Source organism: Manis pentadactyla, chromosome 3 (assembly GCF_030020395.1).
Source record: "Manis pentadactyla isolate mManPen7 chromosome 3, mManPen7.hap1, whole genome shotgun sequence".
Lineage (NCBI taxonomy): Eukaryota > Metazoa > Chordata > Mammalia > Pholidota > Manidae > Manis > Manis pentadactyla.
This window is the reverse complement of record NC_080021.1, coordinates 178727115-178741903: the sequence shown is the minus strand read 5'-3', so window position 1 is coordinate 178741903 and position 14789 is coordinate 178727115. Positions and strand designations below refer to the sequence as shown.

The 14789-nt window shown below is 44.2% G+C and overlaps 1 protein-coding gene across 6 annotated transcripts in view; it reads left to right on the top strand.

The window, feature by feature from the left end:
• Positions 1 to 14789, top strand: part of MOB3B (MOB kinase activator 3B) — a 189418-nt gene that overhangs the window by 148118 nt on the left and 26511 nt on the right. For 4 of the 6 annotated variants that reach the window (XR_008996539.1, XM_036898077.2, XM_057498744.1 and 1 more), the window contains one exon: positions 9577 to 9779. The exons of 1 other annotated variant lie outside the window; for it this stretch is intronic. Coding sequence is in view for 4 of the 5 variants with exons in the window: in XM_036898077.2 (XP_036753972.1) it covers positions 9577 to 9779 (203 nt within the window). In the remaining variant the exon portion in view is untranslated. Of the gene's footprint in view, positions 1 to 9576; positions 9780 to 13505; positions 14609 to 14789 lie in introns of those variants that run through there. One more of the 6 variants, XM_057498742.1, reaches the window with a different exon arrangement.

Sequence of the window (14789 nt, the reverse complement as noted above, 5' to 3'; positions counted from 1 at the left end):
AATTACAAAATAATGTGCCAAGTATCATCATGGGAGAAGTACAGGGTACTATGATATGCCCAGCTAGACTAGGATTGAGGTAGGCAAGGAGGACATTCTAGAGGAATTGGTAACTTAGTCTAGGCTCAGATAACAGATGGGAGTTAGCCAGACAAATTGAGAAGTTGAGGAAGAGAGTTTCTAGCTGCCAACTCTCCAACGTGTGGCAATACCCAGAAGTGAGCAAGTGAGAGGATCTTAGCTCTGTTTTTCCCAGTATGAGTGAAAACCTGATAGAAAAATGCATTTCTCTCTGAGATCTACCAGGTATGAAGAGATAGGTGTGTATTAGTGTTCAGGAGCTCTGTCAGGTCAGCTCCAGGTACCTCTGGAGGGCTGGAGTATTATATGCAAACTGGGAGGACCCAGCGGTAAGGATGGAGGGAGGTGCATGTAGGAAACCGTGGAAGGTCTTCCCTGCTGTGTTAAATAGCTCTGACTTACCTTGAAGATGTAGAAAGCCGCTGTAGAGTTTTATGCAGAAAGACAGACATCATAGTTAGATTTGCATTTTAGGAATATCCTCCACCTACCAGGTGGAGTTTGGAGAATTCCAACAGTAGAGGAAGGGAGCTTAGTTAAAGGGGAGCCACAGCAAACCAGGCAAGCAGAGATGGTGGCTTGAGCTAGGGAATTGCCGGTGGTGTTGGAGAGAAGTTGTTGGACTTGAAACTATTCAGAAAAGACTTGGTATCAATTACCCTTCACATAGTGGAAGAAAGATTCTTCTGGTGAATAAAGAAAAGTTTTATTTGTGAAGAGACTCACAATATATCATCTACTGTCAAATTCTGACTGGGGCTCATGATCCAAGTAACTGGTACTTCTGCCTAATTTTCCAGCACTGATGAAGTTCATTAACATCCTGTTCTCAGCTCACTTTGTCTCATGTGGCCCATCTGATTTTCAGCAAACCTGACAGGTCAGAATTAGCTAGAGTTCATGTTGACTGGCTGTTTTGTCAATCCATAGTGAATGAATACATTTCTCAGGTTTTCTTGAGTCCTTCCTAATCTGGTTGCATCTCCATGCATGACAGCAGAGTGTGAAGGCAGCCATCCTGAAGATGGGGATGGAGATGAGGACCAGACTCAAGGAGCAAAGAAGTGGCACTGGGGGACAGGAGAGAAGTGTGACAAGCAGGCACACCGTATTTACACTGGCTCCTCTGAGTGGCTGAAACAGCACTTCCTCTGCCCAGCAAGTGGCATGTCTGAAAGAATCAACAATCTGTTTGGAACATATAATCACATGCTAGTCTATTTTCCTTTCTTTTGGTCCAACCACTGCGATAATAGGTCAGAACAGGGGGGATAATAGATAATAGATAATAACAGGGGGGGTGCTGGGAAGGGCCGAGAGGGTTCAAGAATAGAGTAGTAGCCAGTTTATTTCTAACCATTTGCAGCTGTCAACTTGTTTGGGGCCCCCCTTTTTTTTTAGGCAAAGGAACAAAGTCTTGCTACATGGGATTGTTTTCCTTGGCATGATGAACAGACACTTTCTTGAGGAAGGCACCGAGATAACACAAAACATCTGCTCGGAGGAATCAGTCCTCTGCAGCTGAATGTCATCAGTAAGAGCATGAGGCTTCTTTAGATAAATATGTATAAATTTTGGCAGAAGCAGGAGAATGTGCATAAATGGGCAGGAGAGTAAACTAAGAGGAGGAGGATATGTATTTTTAAGAGACAGTTCTGTGTTACTAGGTTTTGTTTTGTTTTTTCTCCTTGTGATCCAATCATGTTTTGTTTTGCAAGTATTTTGGAAATGGTATGTTCTCAGTCATGCTGCCAAAGGAGGTCTGTTTTCTTTTCCCACGTGTGTGGGATGTTGTTTTTATTCATGAGCTATTGAGAATGAGTGAATTTTATGACTTGTAGAGGGATTTTCACATGTGCACTCCTATTATTGGACTCCAAAGACAAAAAGGTCGGTTCAAATGCTCTCAGACATGAGTAACAGTTTTAAGGAGAAGTGTGGATGTTGTTGTTGACATGCCACCAGGTGTCCCCAAATGATTGGCCAGGGCATTAAGTTTCATCCTCTGTCCTGTGAAACTGCTTGGACAGCTCATGGGATGTCCCGATACACGACATTCATGCCACATCCACTTTTCAGGAAAGAGTTTGCCCTTTGGAGAAAAGGCAGCGTTACCCATCCTGTTTCATTTGCCCTTCCCGTCCCCCTTGGCTTTACTGAGGAAGAGCCATATTTAGAATAGTAACAATGGCCTTTTACTGAATACCTCCTGAGTGCCTGCTCGTACTGTGTGTTGAGTTTAATCTTCATAGTTTCATGATGATCTAGGTTTTATTATTCCCATTGTTCAGATAAGAAAAGTGAGAGATTAGTAAACTTCAGGAACAAGCAGCATTGAAGTTCCCCAGCTGGAATGTGACCCCAAGTATGAGTGATGCCAGAGCCAGACGCTCTGTGTGATTACCTTCTGGGACCTCTCAGGAAAGTGTCAGGAGCAGACAGCAGATGCTAGGGAACCCGAGTCTGGGAATAAGGGAAGCCTCTGAGCTGAGCTCTTAAGAAATGCATTAAACCAGGTAAACAACAGGTGGAACATCTGCCAGCTGCTTGTGGAACCTGGGAAGTTTGGGGGCGGTTCCTTGGTGTCCCTGGAGACAGGCTTCAGCCCTTACTGCCCACGCCCCCACAGCAGGGTCAGCCCAGCGTGATCAGCAACCAGAGTCTCATCTCGAAGCATTGGCATTCTCTTCAGAAGAAAAGAGAAAATGGTAAGACAGGAATGAGCAGCAGCGGCCAGCACAGAAACCACCCCCCGCCCTTGGTCTTGCTTACTTTGAGACCTTCGCTCTGGCCTGTGGCCTGTCGCCCAGAGCACTTCTGCATTCTCTAAGGGGCTCTCTGCCTTTGCAGTCTCCAAAACAGGGTAAAAGATAAAACACAAGCCATTTAGACAACTTACTTTCTTTCAGAGGTGCCTGAAGAGGAAGGATGGAATGGGGCATCTGCTCAGTGGAAGGGAGGGGAAAAGAGGGGAAGAGGAAGGAAGAAAATGGATTGAAGCTCAGAAATTGTTGAAATTTTTATTAAATTTTTGGGTGAGAGAAAGGAGATTTGCTAAGTCAAAGATAAAAGGCAAATGCAGATGGGGCCTCAGAAAAATGATTATATTCTATGCTCGATTTAGCTTTCACACTGAATGTGGCTTGGAAATCAGAAAGTTGTGGTTAGACACATTCATCTGAAGGGTTCTTTGAGATGCTGGTTCTGAGCTGAGCACCGAGTCTTCACTGGCAGCACAGGCAGAGCTGTAGGGCTGCCTTGCCAGGCCTTCAAGAGAGACTCCCGGCCCGCAGGCTCACCTCAACCTCTGCGCTTACCCCAACGCTCGGGCTTAGGTGCTTGGCCCTGGTAAACTCTTGTGTTGCTTTGGTTCTAATTGTTGAGAAAATTACTGCTGGAACCACATATGAGTAATTGGTTTGGGACTCTGAACGCTGCCTAGGCATCTTGCCTCCACTCACTGTGGAATCTGAGCTCAGCCTGGTCCTGTTTTAGGTTCACTAACCTCATTTCAGTACTAACCGGTCTACAGAGACCAAGTCTCACCACGTGGCCCAATGACCTCCAGCTCCAGGGTTGCCCTTGTGTGTGTGTATGTGTCTGTCACCTATGTGTGGAGCACTCATCTGAACACATTTTCTCATTTTGCACCAACTTCTGAGAGTCTGAAATGTCACAGCTTGAATCTGTGAGTCACAGGATGGGGCTTACGGTGGGGTAGAGGAAGGCAATACCCGAGACTCAGTTCATGATTGCATATCATTTAGAGACCTTCCCAGGAAAGGTTGTTTTCTGTATCACCAGGACATACCTATCTGGGATTATTGTGGGATAGTTTGCTTGGGTTATTATAAGACTAGTCAAATTTTAACCCAAATAACCTTCAGACATGCAGTCTGTTTAAGTTAAGACTGAGGGTTAATATTGTCTGGCATTAACTTTCTAATTGAGTACAGTGACTGAAAATTAACTATCACCACCTGAAAAACTACATTGAAAGGCAAAGAAGGGAGGGTTCAATGATAAAAAAAAAAAAAAAAGATTTTCAGATTCTTTCTTCCCACCCCTAAGCTAGATCAGAATGTTATTATCACAGAGTTCTCCTTTCTCACCAAAAGCAGTGTGCAGCCTTCCATGCCAGGACTATATCAAGACTGGTAAAACACTATCATTTCTTTTGTAGGCTTTTTTCCTCCCCCAAAAAGGAGATGATGGATTCATCTTGACTAAATGAGATCACTGCTCTTCTATGAATCAATTTTGATTGATGAGTATTCACTACCTAGCCCTGTGCCAGATTCTTTTAAAGGTAGAATCAAAATATAAAATGGCACCTTTGTTCAGGGGACTTAAAGTAACAAGACTTAAGAATGAGACACTTGTAGAAATAATCCAAGGCAGCATATAACCCAGTGCTTAATTGAGTAGCTGCCACTCTGAGTTCTTTGCAAGTTCAGGATTGATGTATTAATACCCAAACTGCCCTCCTGAAAATAAATATGCAGGAAGAATTTAATCCCATGGTATGTTGTAAAGAACATTTTGTCCATGGGATACTAAAACTAACAGCTCACAAGAGAGTGCTTACTATCTGTAAGGCATTAAGCAAAGCCATATACATATAATCCTCACAACAACCTCATGAGCTATAGTTAACATCCCTGTTTCTTCAAGAAGGGGAAACCGAGGTTTAGGGGGACTATTTGCATGTAACTACATTATTAATGTGTAGTAGAGCAAGGCAGAAATGGCACCTGGGAGTCCAATTACAGACTCTGTGTTTTAAACTAATAGATATTATGGGGAAAAGTGGGTTCCAGAGTTAAATAGGACTTTTTGCTCCAGGAAACCTCAGATCCTTTACTATGTTTATGTATCTTGTAAATCTCTATGAAAGTAACATTTTTGCAGTTATATTTGATCTTGTGGCCGTCCTTTTTTAGCCAAGGATCTCCCAGGGTCAGTAATTTTTAAAACATTCCTTGGGAAATACTGAAGTGAAACGTCCATAATATCTTATGTACTCAAGAGAAGCAGAAGGGACAAAAGCAGGGGGTTGGATGTGGTCCTGAGCTGGCTCTGTGCTGCCATATGTCCTGACAGACTGCTTTGCCCTGACCCAGCCATTGCATAGCCTAGCAGGTGAGGCTGCCACTGTAACAAGTCCACATCCATTTGAGATGATTCATTAGCCTTTCATGCTTCCTACTGCTAGACTGTGTTCCTTTAAAAGAAGCAAACATTCTCCAAGCTCCTCCTATAAGCCAGGTACCGAGCTCAGTGCAAGTTATAAAATGGTGATCTCAGCAGTCACATTTTCTGCCACCATGGAGCCTGTAGAAACGGGATGCAGAAGAAACAGCCTGAGTTTTGGAGCCAAATCTCTACCGCCATTTAGCTGTGGAGCCTGGGGCAAATACTTTAACTGGAGCTAAGCCTCAGTTACTTAAAAAAAAAAAACTGCAATAGTACCACTGCTCAAGGTGTCACTGGGACTAAATGACATCACACATGTATACATCAGGTATCACCCAGGGTTCCCTTTTCTTTGGCTATTTAATGGAGATTGGATGTGTGTCTAAGCAGCACGATAAAGATAAAAACTCTCAGATCAACCAGTTTTCAGGAACTGACCCCTCTGGAGCCTGTCAGGGAAGGGAGTGGATCAGGGCTGAGTCTTGCTTCCATGCAGGACTTCCCAAGTCCACAAAGGAGGGGACATCCAGTTCTCTACATCCAGAGGGGTGATCTCTTCCACTTCCCACCTCCGAAGGTTTATTTAAAACACACACACACACACACACACACAAATTTGAACACCTGGAAGGCAGAAGAGAAAGGGGGTAAAGGGCTAAAATGGTACACAAACTATAGAAGTGGCCCCTAAACCATTGATAATATTGAATAAATTTTCCAAATGCCATGTAGCTTCCCTATTCTTACCCCCATATTCTGTGAGCTGGGATTTTATATCTGGCTTAGGAGAGAACCTGCTGGGGTTCCTGGGCTCCCTAAGACTCCTAGCCTAGGACTTCAGCTTCCTGAGTTGGTCTGGGGTGACTGCAGAACATGCTGAGCATGTCCTGACTCAAACGGTTTGCACCATTCACTTTTGAAGCATGCCAGAAGAGTCAGGTCCAACTCAGCAGCCAGAGCCAAGAGGTTCTGAGCCTCTGGTCTTACTCATCAGAGGAGTTCAGGTGAGAAAGAGCAAAAGCAGTACTTGGTCCCCAAGTTCCCACTAAGTGCCAGGCACAGTACAGATACTATCAAAAGAACACTGCAAAGTAAATGTTTTTATCTATTTTATAACAAAGAGTGATGAAGTAACTTGCCAATACAGCTAGTAAATTGTAGGTCTAGGATTTAAACTAGGTCTTCCACACTCTCAAACCAACTTCTCTCAGCTTCTCTAAAGGTAACTCCCAGCCACAACTCAAAAGGGAGAGGTAAGAGGCAAGAGGCAAGCCAGGTTTAAGGCCAAAGGCAAGGCCAGAGACCAGTTATGGAATGGAGGGCAGAACCAAGAGTCAGAGCGGAGTGGAGGCAAGGATGCGGGGACAGGGAATTTAAATTGGGGGCAATCTAGAGGGAACCAACAATAGCCCCGAACACATTCGGTATGCCCAAGACTTTGCCTTACCTGGAGCATGTGGGCTCGCTTAAAAGGTCAAGCAGATGAAGTAGCACAGATGGGGCTCCCCAAGTTCCCTAGCAGCTGGTGAACCTCCTCTGGAACTGGAATCAGAGGACGTGAAATGTAAGTGCACCTCAGGGGGCTCAGGCCACCCAGAAAGGAAGGGTCATGGAGCCGGAAGTGTGTGCAGAGACCCTGAACAGCATCTCAGAACTAAAGGATGATCCTGGGCTTTGGAGTTAGATAGCCCTGCATTCAAGCCATTCCTCTACATTTTGCTAGCTGGGTGACCTTGGGAAGCTCCTTAATCCACCCAAGTCTATTTCCTCATCTTTGAGATGGAAACAATAACAGTACCTATCTTCAAGTCTTGTTCTGAGACTCACTCAGCTAACCCATGTAAAGCACTTGGCACAGTCCCTGGGGTATAGTAAGTGCTCAGTAAATGTTGGCTTTTACTAAAGTTTTAGATCTATGGTCCTAAGGTCTGGGCTGAGAAAACATCTCTCTCCTGAAAGGCAGCAGAGTTATCAGCTGACCTCTTAGCACCTCAGATCTGTGGCTCCCAAGAGTGTGGACTTTCTTCATCTCTCTCCCCACCCCTTTTCTTTTTTTTAATTATATTTCGTGTTACCAAAGAGTAACCTGTAGATGCCTCAGTGTGCTCAGCAATGGAGTTGTCTCCATCCTTGGCAAAGAGAGAGTCACACTCCACATAAGCAGAGCCTTTGGAGTTAGAGTCAGGCTGACTTGGTCCAAATCCCAGCCCTGCTACTTTTTAGCTAAATAGCCTGGAGCAAGTTAATCCATGCTTTAGAGCCTCTGTGTTAGGAATAGCAAAACCTACTTCATAGATAGCTTGTGAAGGAACAGTATGTCAGGCCCTGGCGTTGGCGCTGTGTAGGTTACAGGACTCCACTTCTGATAGTAACATTTCTCTTAGAGGGAATTCCAGCATCTCTGGGTCTTGAGCTTTTTTGAAGACTCTGGACCATTTTCTAGCCTGGCAGCAGTGGTTTTTGCTGGCCTCCAATGCCATTAGTAGAGAAAAACACACACAAGCTCTGTGAGGGGCAGCCCTCCACCTCCTCCTCTGCTTTGCCTCATCCCCACTCCAAATCCCAGTGTCTGTTGCCCAGACAGTCAGCTGCCAAGCTGTGCCCAAGCCCCTCCCTGGGTTCATTTGATATGTTGCCACTTTGTTTTTGAAGAAAAGCCATTATCATTGCTGGGCCCTGGGGAGGCAGATCCTGCCTCTGCCAACTAGCAGCCAGTGTCCTAATTCACTTGTCCTGCTTTGGGGGTCCCAGGTGATCCTGTAACAGTGTCTCTGACCAGACAGCTGCCACTGGGTCCCTGCAGAGGTGGGGACTGCAAAACTACAGACTTCCTAGGAACCCAGGGGCACACCTGTTGAAAGCCTGGTGGTCATGTCTACCTTTTCTTGGTAAAGGTAGTTATTTTCCTTACAGCTAGATGCTCCAGACCTTACGATGTGGAGACAGGGGAGGTCATTGTCATTTCAGAAGCTCTTCCTCTGTTCTAGGCACCATAGGAGGATTTTACTCATGTTAACATTCTTCTCGTCATGCAAGGAAGCCCTTTATTACAACCCCTCTTTGACAGATGAGAAACCAAAGTTGCAGGGATACCACTTCTAATCCTCACAACCTTTGGGATTTTGACTGCATCCTACATATGGAAAAACTGAAGCTCAGAGAGGTGAAATAACTTGCCCGTGGTCATACAGCTGGCAAAGAAGCAGAGTGGGAGGGAATTCAGTCTGCTTACCTTATAGCATGTCACCACTGAAAAACAGTTAAATAACAAGAGTTTAAGCAGTGCTTGAGAGGGAAAAAGGAAGTGGGCTTGTGATGCTACTATTTGTCTCTTGGACCAAGCTGAGACTGTGATCATCAGGCAGGATATCTAGGTGCTTCCTCTGACCATTCACCCCGTCTGTGTTGTGAAAAACATAACTCCACAACTCTACCTTCATGGAGGAGATGAAGTGATAGTAAGTGTAATGGGAAGCTTCCATGCATGAAGTTTCTAGCGTATCCCAGGAAAAGTTTGCATCAGAATTTGCATACCTGTAGCCTGCAGGCTGAATTAACCTAGAAAGCTGTTTTGTTGTGATCCGTAGTAATTTTAAAACTTCAAGTTAATTGCTAATATTTTTTAAATATAGCAAATTGATGTCGGACTCCTGATTTCTCAATTGCCTTGAAAAATCAGAAGTTCTAACAGCCTTGAGCCTCCATCCTCATATTGCCACCATTGGTTGGAGCTGTGTGGCAGTTGCTCCCTTTGAAGATAAAGTGCTTTCCATTTGCTGCAGTCCCTACCGCTTCCCTATTACTCTGGGTCAGGGAGTGCCAGTCTCCCTGTAGCATCGCTTTCCTCCTATCAGTTTTCTTATATGAGAGGTAAACAGAAAATGAACTTTCTTGTGCTCTATAAAGGGGGAAAAATAAAAGAAAGGAGAGTGCATTTCTGTGTACAAATAAATATTTCTGCATGTTTACCTACACCAAAATTATATATACATGCTTATGTATAATATATATATACACACATATAATATATATTGTGATATATTTATTATATATTACTACAAAAGACACGAAGCCCTCTTCACTCACTTTCTTGGTCTCTTCCTGGACATTTCTGGCATTTGAATTTAACACCATTTTAGCCATGCTTTCAGGCAGTGTGTGACTCAGCTGGCCACCTAGAGCTGGGCACCTATAGGCTGGCCTAGAAGCTCGGTGCAGGGCTGTTCTCCATGGGGCTTGTGCTCTGGGACTTGCCAAAGCTTTTCCATCATGGTTTTGTTCCTTTTTTCCTGTCTCTAGGTGTTCCCTTCCCAAAGAACTTCCTTCAGATCTGCAAGAAGATCCTGTGCCGCCTTTTCCGAGTCTTTGTCCACGTCTACATCCACCACTTTGACAGGGTCATTGTGATGGGTGCGGAGGCCCACGTCAACACCTGCTACAAACACTTCTATTACTTCGTTACAGAGATGAATCTCATAGACCGCAAGGAGCTAGAGCCCTTGGTAAGTGTCACCATGCAGCAATGGCACCCAAGCCAGATCCAGGAGCTCAGCCACTTGTCACTGTTCACTGCCAAATGCATACAAAATGCTCACTAATGGCTAGCTGGAGGATTACCAGATTAGACAGGATTCGGAGGTCAGCTAAAGGTCAGGAGATTCCAAGATGTCCACTGCCACAAAGTAAGGGCTTCAGTTTCTCTCTGAGGAGGAGCAGATTGTGGTGGGATTGTAATGGTTTGGGCCAAAGGAAGTAGCTTTAATTCTCAGCTCCAAAATCAGTCCCCTATTTTCTTAATCATTTAAATGGGCATCTTTGCTCTCTCACGTCATCTCTTAGACTTATTCAAAGATGATGAGGAACATTTCTTCAGTCAGTAAATAAATATTTAGCACATACTGTGTATCAGCTCTTAGGCATACAAAGTCAAGTAAAATTGCCTCTGAGTAGCTTTTACTCCAGCAGTAGAGACTGAAGTATGTCCTAGATGAAAATACAGTATCACAGGGACTTTGTTTTTTCATACTGAATCTCTGTGATGCAGTTTTAATGGGATATATTAAGATCCAGAACATTTGATTAAAATACTTAACTGTTATTGTTCAGGTGAATGGGGACTCTTTTGATTTTCTTCATAAGCTCTTTTCACAGTTGGACTCAATCCATGCTTTATCAGTCTAGTCTCCCCAGAAACCCTGTCGTTTTTTGTAGCACAGAGCATCTTAACTTGGATGCGCTCTTCACGTCTGTCTCAAGTTGGCCCTATGAGTACTTTCTTACCCAGTATAATACATGCTTTTTTCTTAAAACAGTTAAAGTGGCAGTTTTGGCAAGTATAACTGACAGAACAACTAAATTTCATCCAAGTCCATTTGAATAAAGGCCAGGTTTGAGTGCAGAGGCCAGGTTATGGTTTTTTCCTACCCTTATCTTCCTTTCTCTTTATGTACATTGTTTTTAAATACAGGTTTTATACTCTTATTTATGTAAGGTTAGGCCAACAGATCAGGCAACAACTGCCATTGAAAAGATAGTTTATTATACTCACAGACCCCAAGAGAAGGGGGCACACACACCACCTCATGAGGGGCCACATGGGGGCCGCCAGGTTTGGTGAGAGTCAGAGGGAAGAGAGAAGACATGGCAAGAGCCTTTATTGTGGTTTCTCTGAGAAGGAACAGGCAAGACAAGGTAAAAAAAAAAAAAGCTTAAGATTGATTAATTTGAAAAATTTCAGCAGACCGTGGGGGCTTAAGGGCTGCCCTAGTTATCTGGTGCCTGGACCTGGGCTGATGAGGGCCAGGGAAAGTAGTGCTAAGTGTAAGAGGTGATAGAGGAGATGGTTGGGAGTGTGGGCTCTGGACTGGTTGGTGAGGAAGCAGCTCAAGGGTTAGTTGTTTACCATCTCTAGGAACTGGCTAGCCCTGGGAGGGGTGCCTTCCAGGGTCAGCAAGGCACCAGATGTTAAAGAATCAAAATACAAAAAGGATGTTAATACAGTACAGAACCTGAATCTGGCATAGAAGATATTGGGGAAATTTACATATCACCTTCAGAGTTTCTCAATTTGAAATCTATTTTTGCTCTATGAGATTACATGGGAAAAAATATTTTTCTTGGTATCACTTAGTAGTTCTTAAACACAGCAAAACTTTGTGGGCACAACTGAGATTATGTCATTGGCTAAAGGAGTGCTCATTGTCTTCATTTCACTCACAGCAGCTTTCTAGAAAGCTCTTGTGAGCAGGAACTAAGTGGTCTCTGAATTCAGTTGGACAGTGAAGAAAGTGGAAAGCTAAAATGCATCATGATTGAGTTTTGCTAGACTGTCCTGTATAAAGGACTGTTCTGTTGTGTGTAAACAACCACTACAAAAATAAAAAGTTGTAGAAACTGCTCAAGGGAATTAAAAGACTGGAAAGAGTTGATAAAACTAATTTCAGACAATGTTAAGGATGAAGGAAAGAGTGAAGAGGAACCACGAAAATGAAGAGGGTAGGGAAACCACTCTGGTTTCACAGAGAACATGGGTCTACTTCTTGGGAGTTTTCAGCCCTTTCCAGTTGACATGTTCAGGAGGGGAAATGCCTTCCCCAAGGGTCCACCAGAAGGAAGCAGTTGTCCTGAGCAACTCCTTGTTCTAGTTTTACTGAGCAAAAGGAGCAAAAATTTTAGATGGATAGAGCTCAAAGTCAGCTTCTCTTTATGTGCAAAAGCATAAAGGCCATTGTAAGACAAAGCTGAGTGTAAGCAAATAGAGAAAGCCTTTCTTTGCCATTAAAAAACTCATTTTCTATAGCCCCAGGGATCCTAACACCTGACATTGCCAGGAGCTGACTTGCAGTCTCAGAGTCGTGGGAAGGCCCCAGACAACCCAATATTCTGTATAAGAACCTCTAACAAGTGTTTTTAATGCTTCATTGTCTGAAGTTATGTATTCATTTTACACAAATGAAAACCTATAAAGTAACAGAAAAAGATAATTGAGAATGTTTCTAAGGACATTAATTATACAATGTCAGGCTCTGGATATTTAGCATAGTCCAGTGTCCACAAGAATGCTGTATCTATGGATTGTTATTACTGAAATGAGCACTTTCAGTAGTTGGTCATGTTAGAATACCTAACTGCTAAGTTGACTGTAACATTGCACATATTAAAGTCAGTCATAGCATATCAAATAAGCACATTTTTATTTGATTTCATATATCAAATACCATATATATATATACATATCCAAAGCAAGTTGCTCAGATGTTCTAAGTGCATAAGAAACATATGCTTTTGAGAATTTACAAATGCAATTAAAAAAATATAAAATAATGACTGTCACTCACTCATCTTTAGCCCATGAAGGATGATAAAGAAGTCAGGCATTTGGCTTCACATTCTAGTTGTACATTCTTTAGAATCTAGTGCAGCTAGGGGCCAGAAGGGCAGCATTTGTCCAGCCAGTTTCCCTTAGAACATCAGCATTCCCAGCATTCCCAACCCTCCAGTGGGACATTCCTGGTCTCATGCTTTGGGATTTCATGGTGTAGAACTCAGAGACCCCACCTCATGTTTCTCTGTGCCATTCTTCCACCAGGCACAGCCACACTGCTCTTCTCCCAGAGCCCACCTTCTTGCTGCTGTCTGATGTTGACTGTCCAGTACCCTGGCTATGTTGAGGGTTTAGCACCCCACAAGTGTAGGAAATTCAGTCTCAGACAGTATTTAAGATAAGGTTCAGATTCTCTCAGTTCAAACCCTAGACTCTTCTTTTACTAATTTACAATCTTGAGCAAGATAGTTGGCTTTTCAAAGTCTCATTTTCCTCATTTGTAGAATGGGTGTAGTAATAGAATTGTGGTAAAAATTAAATGGACTGGTCCCATGGTAAGTACTTAAGAACTGCCAGCTGTTAAATGAGAAAATGAAGGTAAAGCAGCTGACGTATAGTAACAGAGGTGCGCCAATTCTCTTTTCCCTAGCACCCGTGGCCTTCTGCCATTGGTGGCCCCCTCAGTAGCCTTATAGCAGGTACAGTTCACTGTCAGTGTCTCCACGGCATTGCCAACTCTTTGAGGCCTGGGATATACAGGACATAGGCTTGCCTTGCTCATGTTGCCAAGTACTTAATAAATGCTTAATATGTTTTTAATCGGTAAGAGTACCTTGAGGAGGTTGCACCCCCATTCAAAGGGCTCACACCAGTCATTCCTTCCTTGGTGTCACCCTCATCTCAGAACATGCCTGCATACCTCCGCTTGTCCACATTGGGAATGAAGCTTCTTCCTGTCTAATTAGCCAGAGATTTAAAGCAGAAGAAGGCCCAGAGCTGTGAAGGGATGCATCAGTCTGAGGTCTGACAGAGAAAGATGGGGCCCCCACCCCCCAGTCAGTTCTCTGTTGCAGACTCCCGCTAGATCACCCAGGGAATGCTGGATGTCCTCACTCTGTGTCCTGGCGTGGCAGGGGCAGTGACCAACCCTCCCACATTCAGCACTAAAAATCCCATGTCCTGGGAAAACTCCTGGTCCCTGGAAAATTGGGACAGTTGGTCACCCTATCAGGCCTCTGAGTGGGAGTACAATTTGGAACTCAGAAGCTGGGAAGAGGTCACCCAGGCGAGCCTGTGAGGAAAGCCAGCATGTCCATCCCCCGACAGGGCCAGCCCCGGGGCTCCCGGTGGGATCTGCTGGCCAGCGGCAGCCTGGGAACACAGGGAAACACATGCCATTTGGTCCCCACCAGGGAGGCAGAGGCTGGAGCATTGGCACAGACACAGATGTGACAAAGGATCCATTCCTCATGTAAATGCAACAGCTGAGGATGAGTTGAACTCAAGCAAGTTCTCCATTGGAAGAAGTGAGCCCAAATGAAGCTGGTAATTAGAAAATGAGCCAGACCCTGATTGAATAAACAGGCTGCTCTTGGCCCTTGGCAACATAGGATTCAGCTGACAGAACTGAGCTAATCAGAATTACCAGGAGCAAGTGCAAATAGCCAGCAATGTTTTGTTGGCCTGTCACTAAAATCAAAGGGAGAATCAGAGAGAGCTGTCAGCACTTCAGAAGCTGGTGAATAAAGAGCTGATTAGGGAGGAGGAGAGAAGTCTGCGAGGTGGGGAAGAAAACCCACAGGATGCTTGTTGAACTTAAGGCACCTGCTGACCCCTGGGCGACCTTGGCCCAGGGCCTTCACCTTCTCTCTCCAGGGTTCCACTTCCTATTTCTGGTTATGAAGATGATTATATCATTACCTACCTTGTAGAGGTGTTGCTATGAAGCCAAATGTTAGTGCAGGGCTGTCCTGTTACTTTATCGAGCACCCTTGGGCCATAGACATCTTTAAATAAGGAAGTGTTTCTCAAAAGGGTCTACATAGCAGCTGCATCAGAATTCCCTGGGGGTGGTACTTTAAGATGTGCATACCTGGGCCGCACCACAGACCCACCGAATCAGAATCACTGAGGTCCAAGCCTGGTATCAAGTGTTCTCAGTATACATCTATGACTTGAATGCACATTC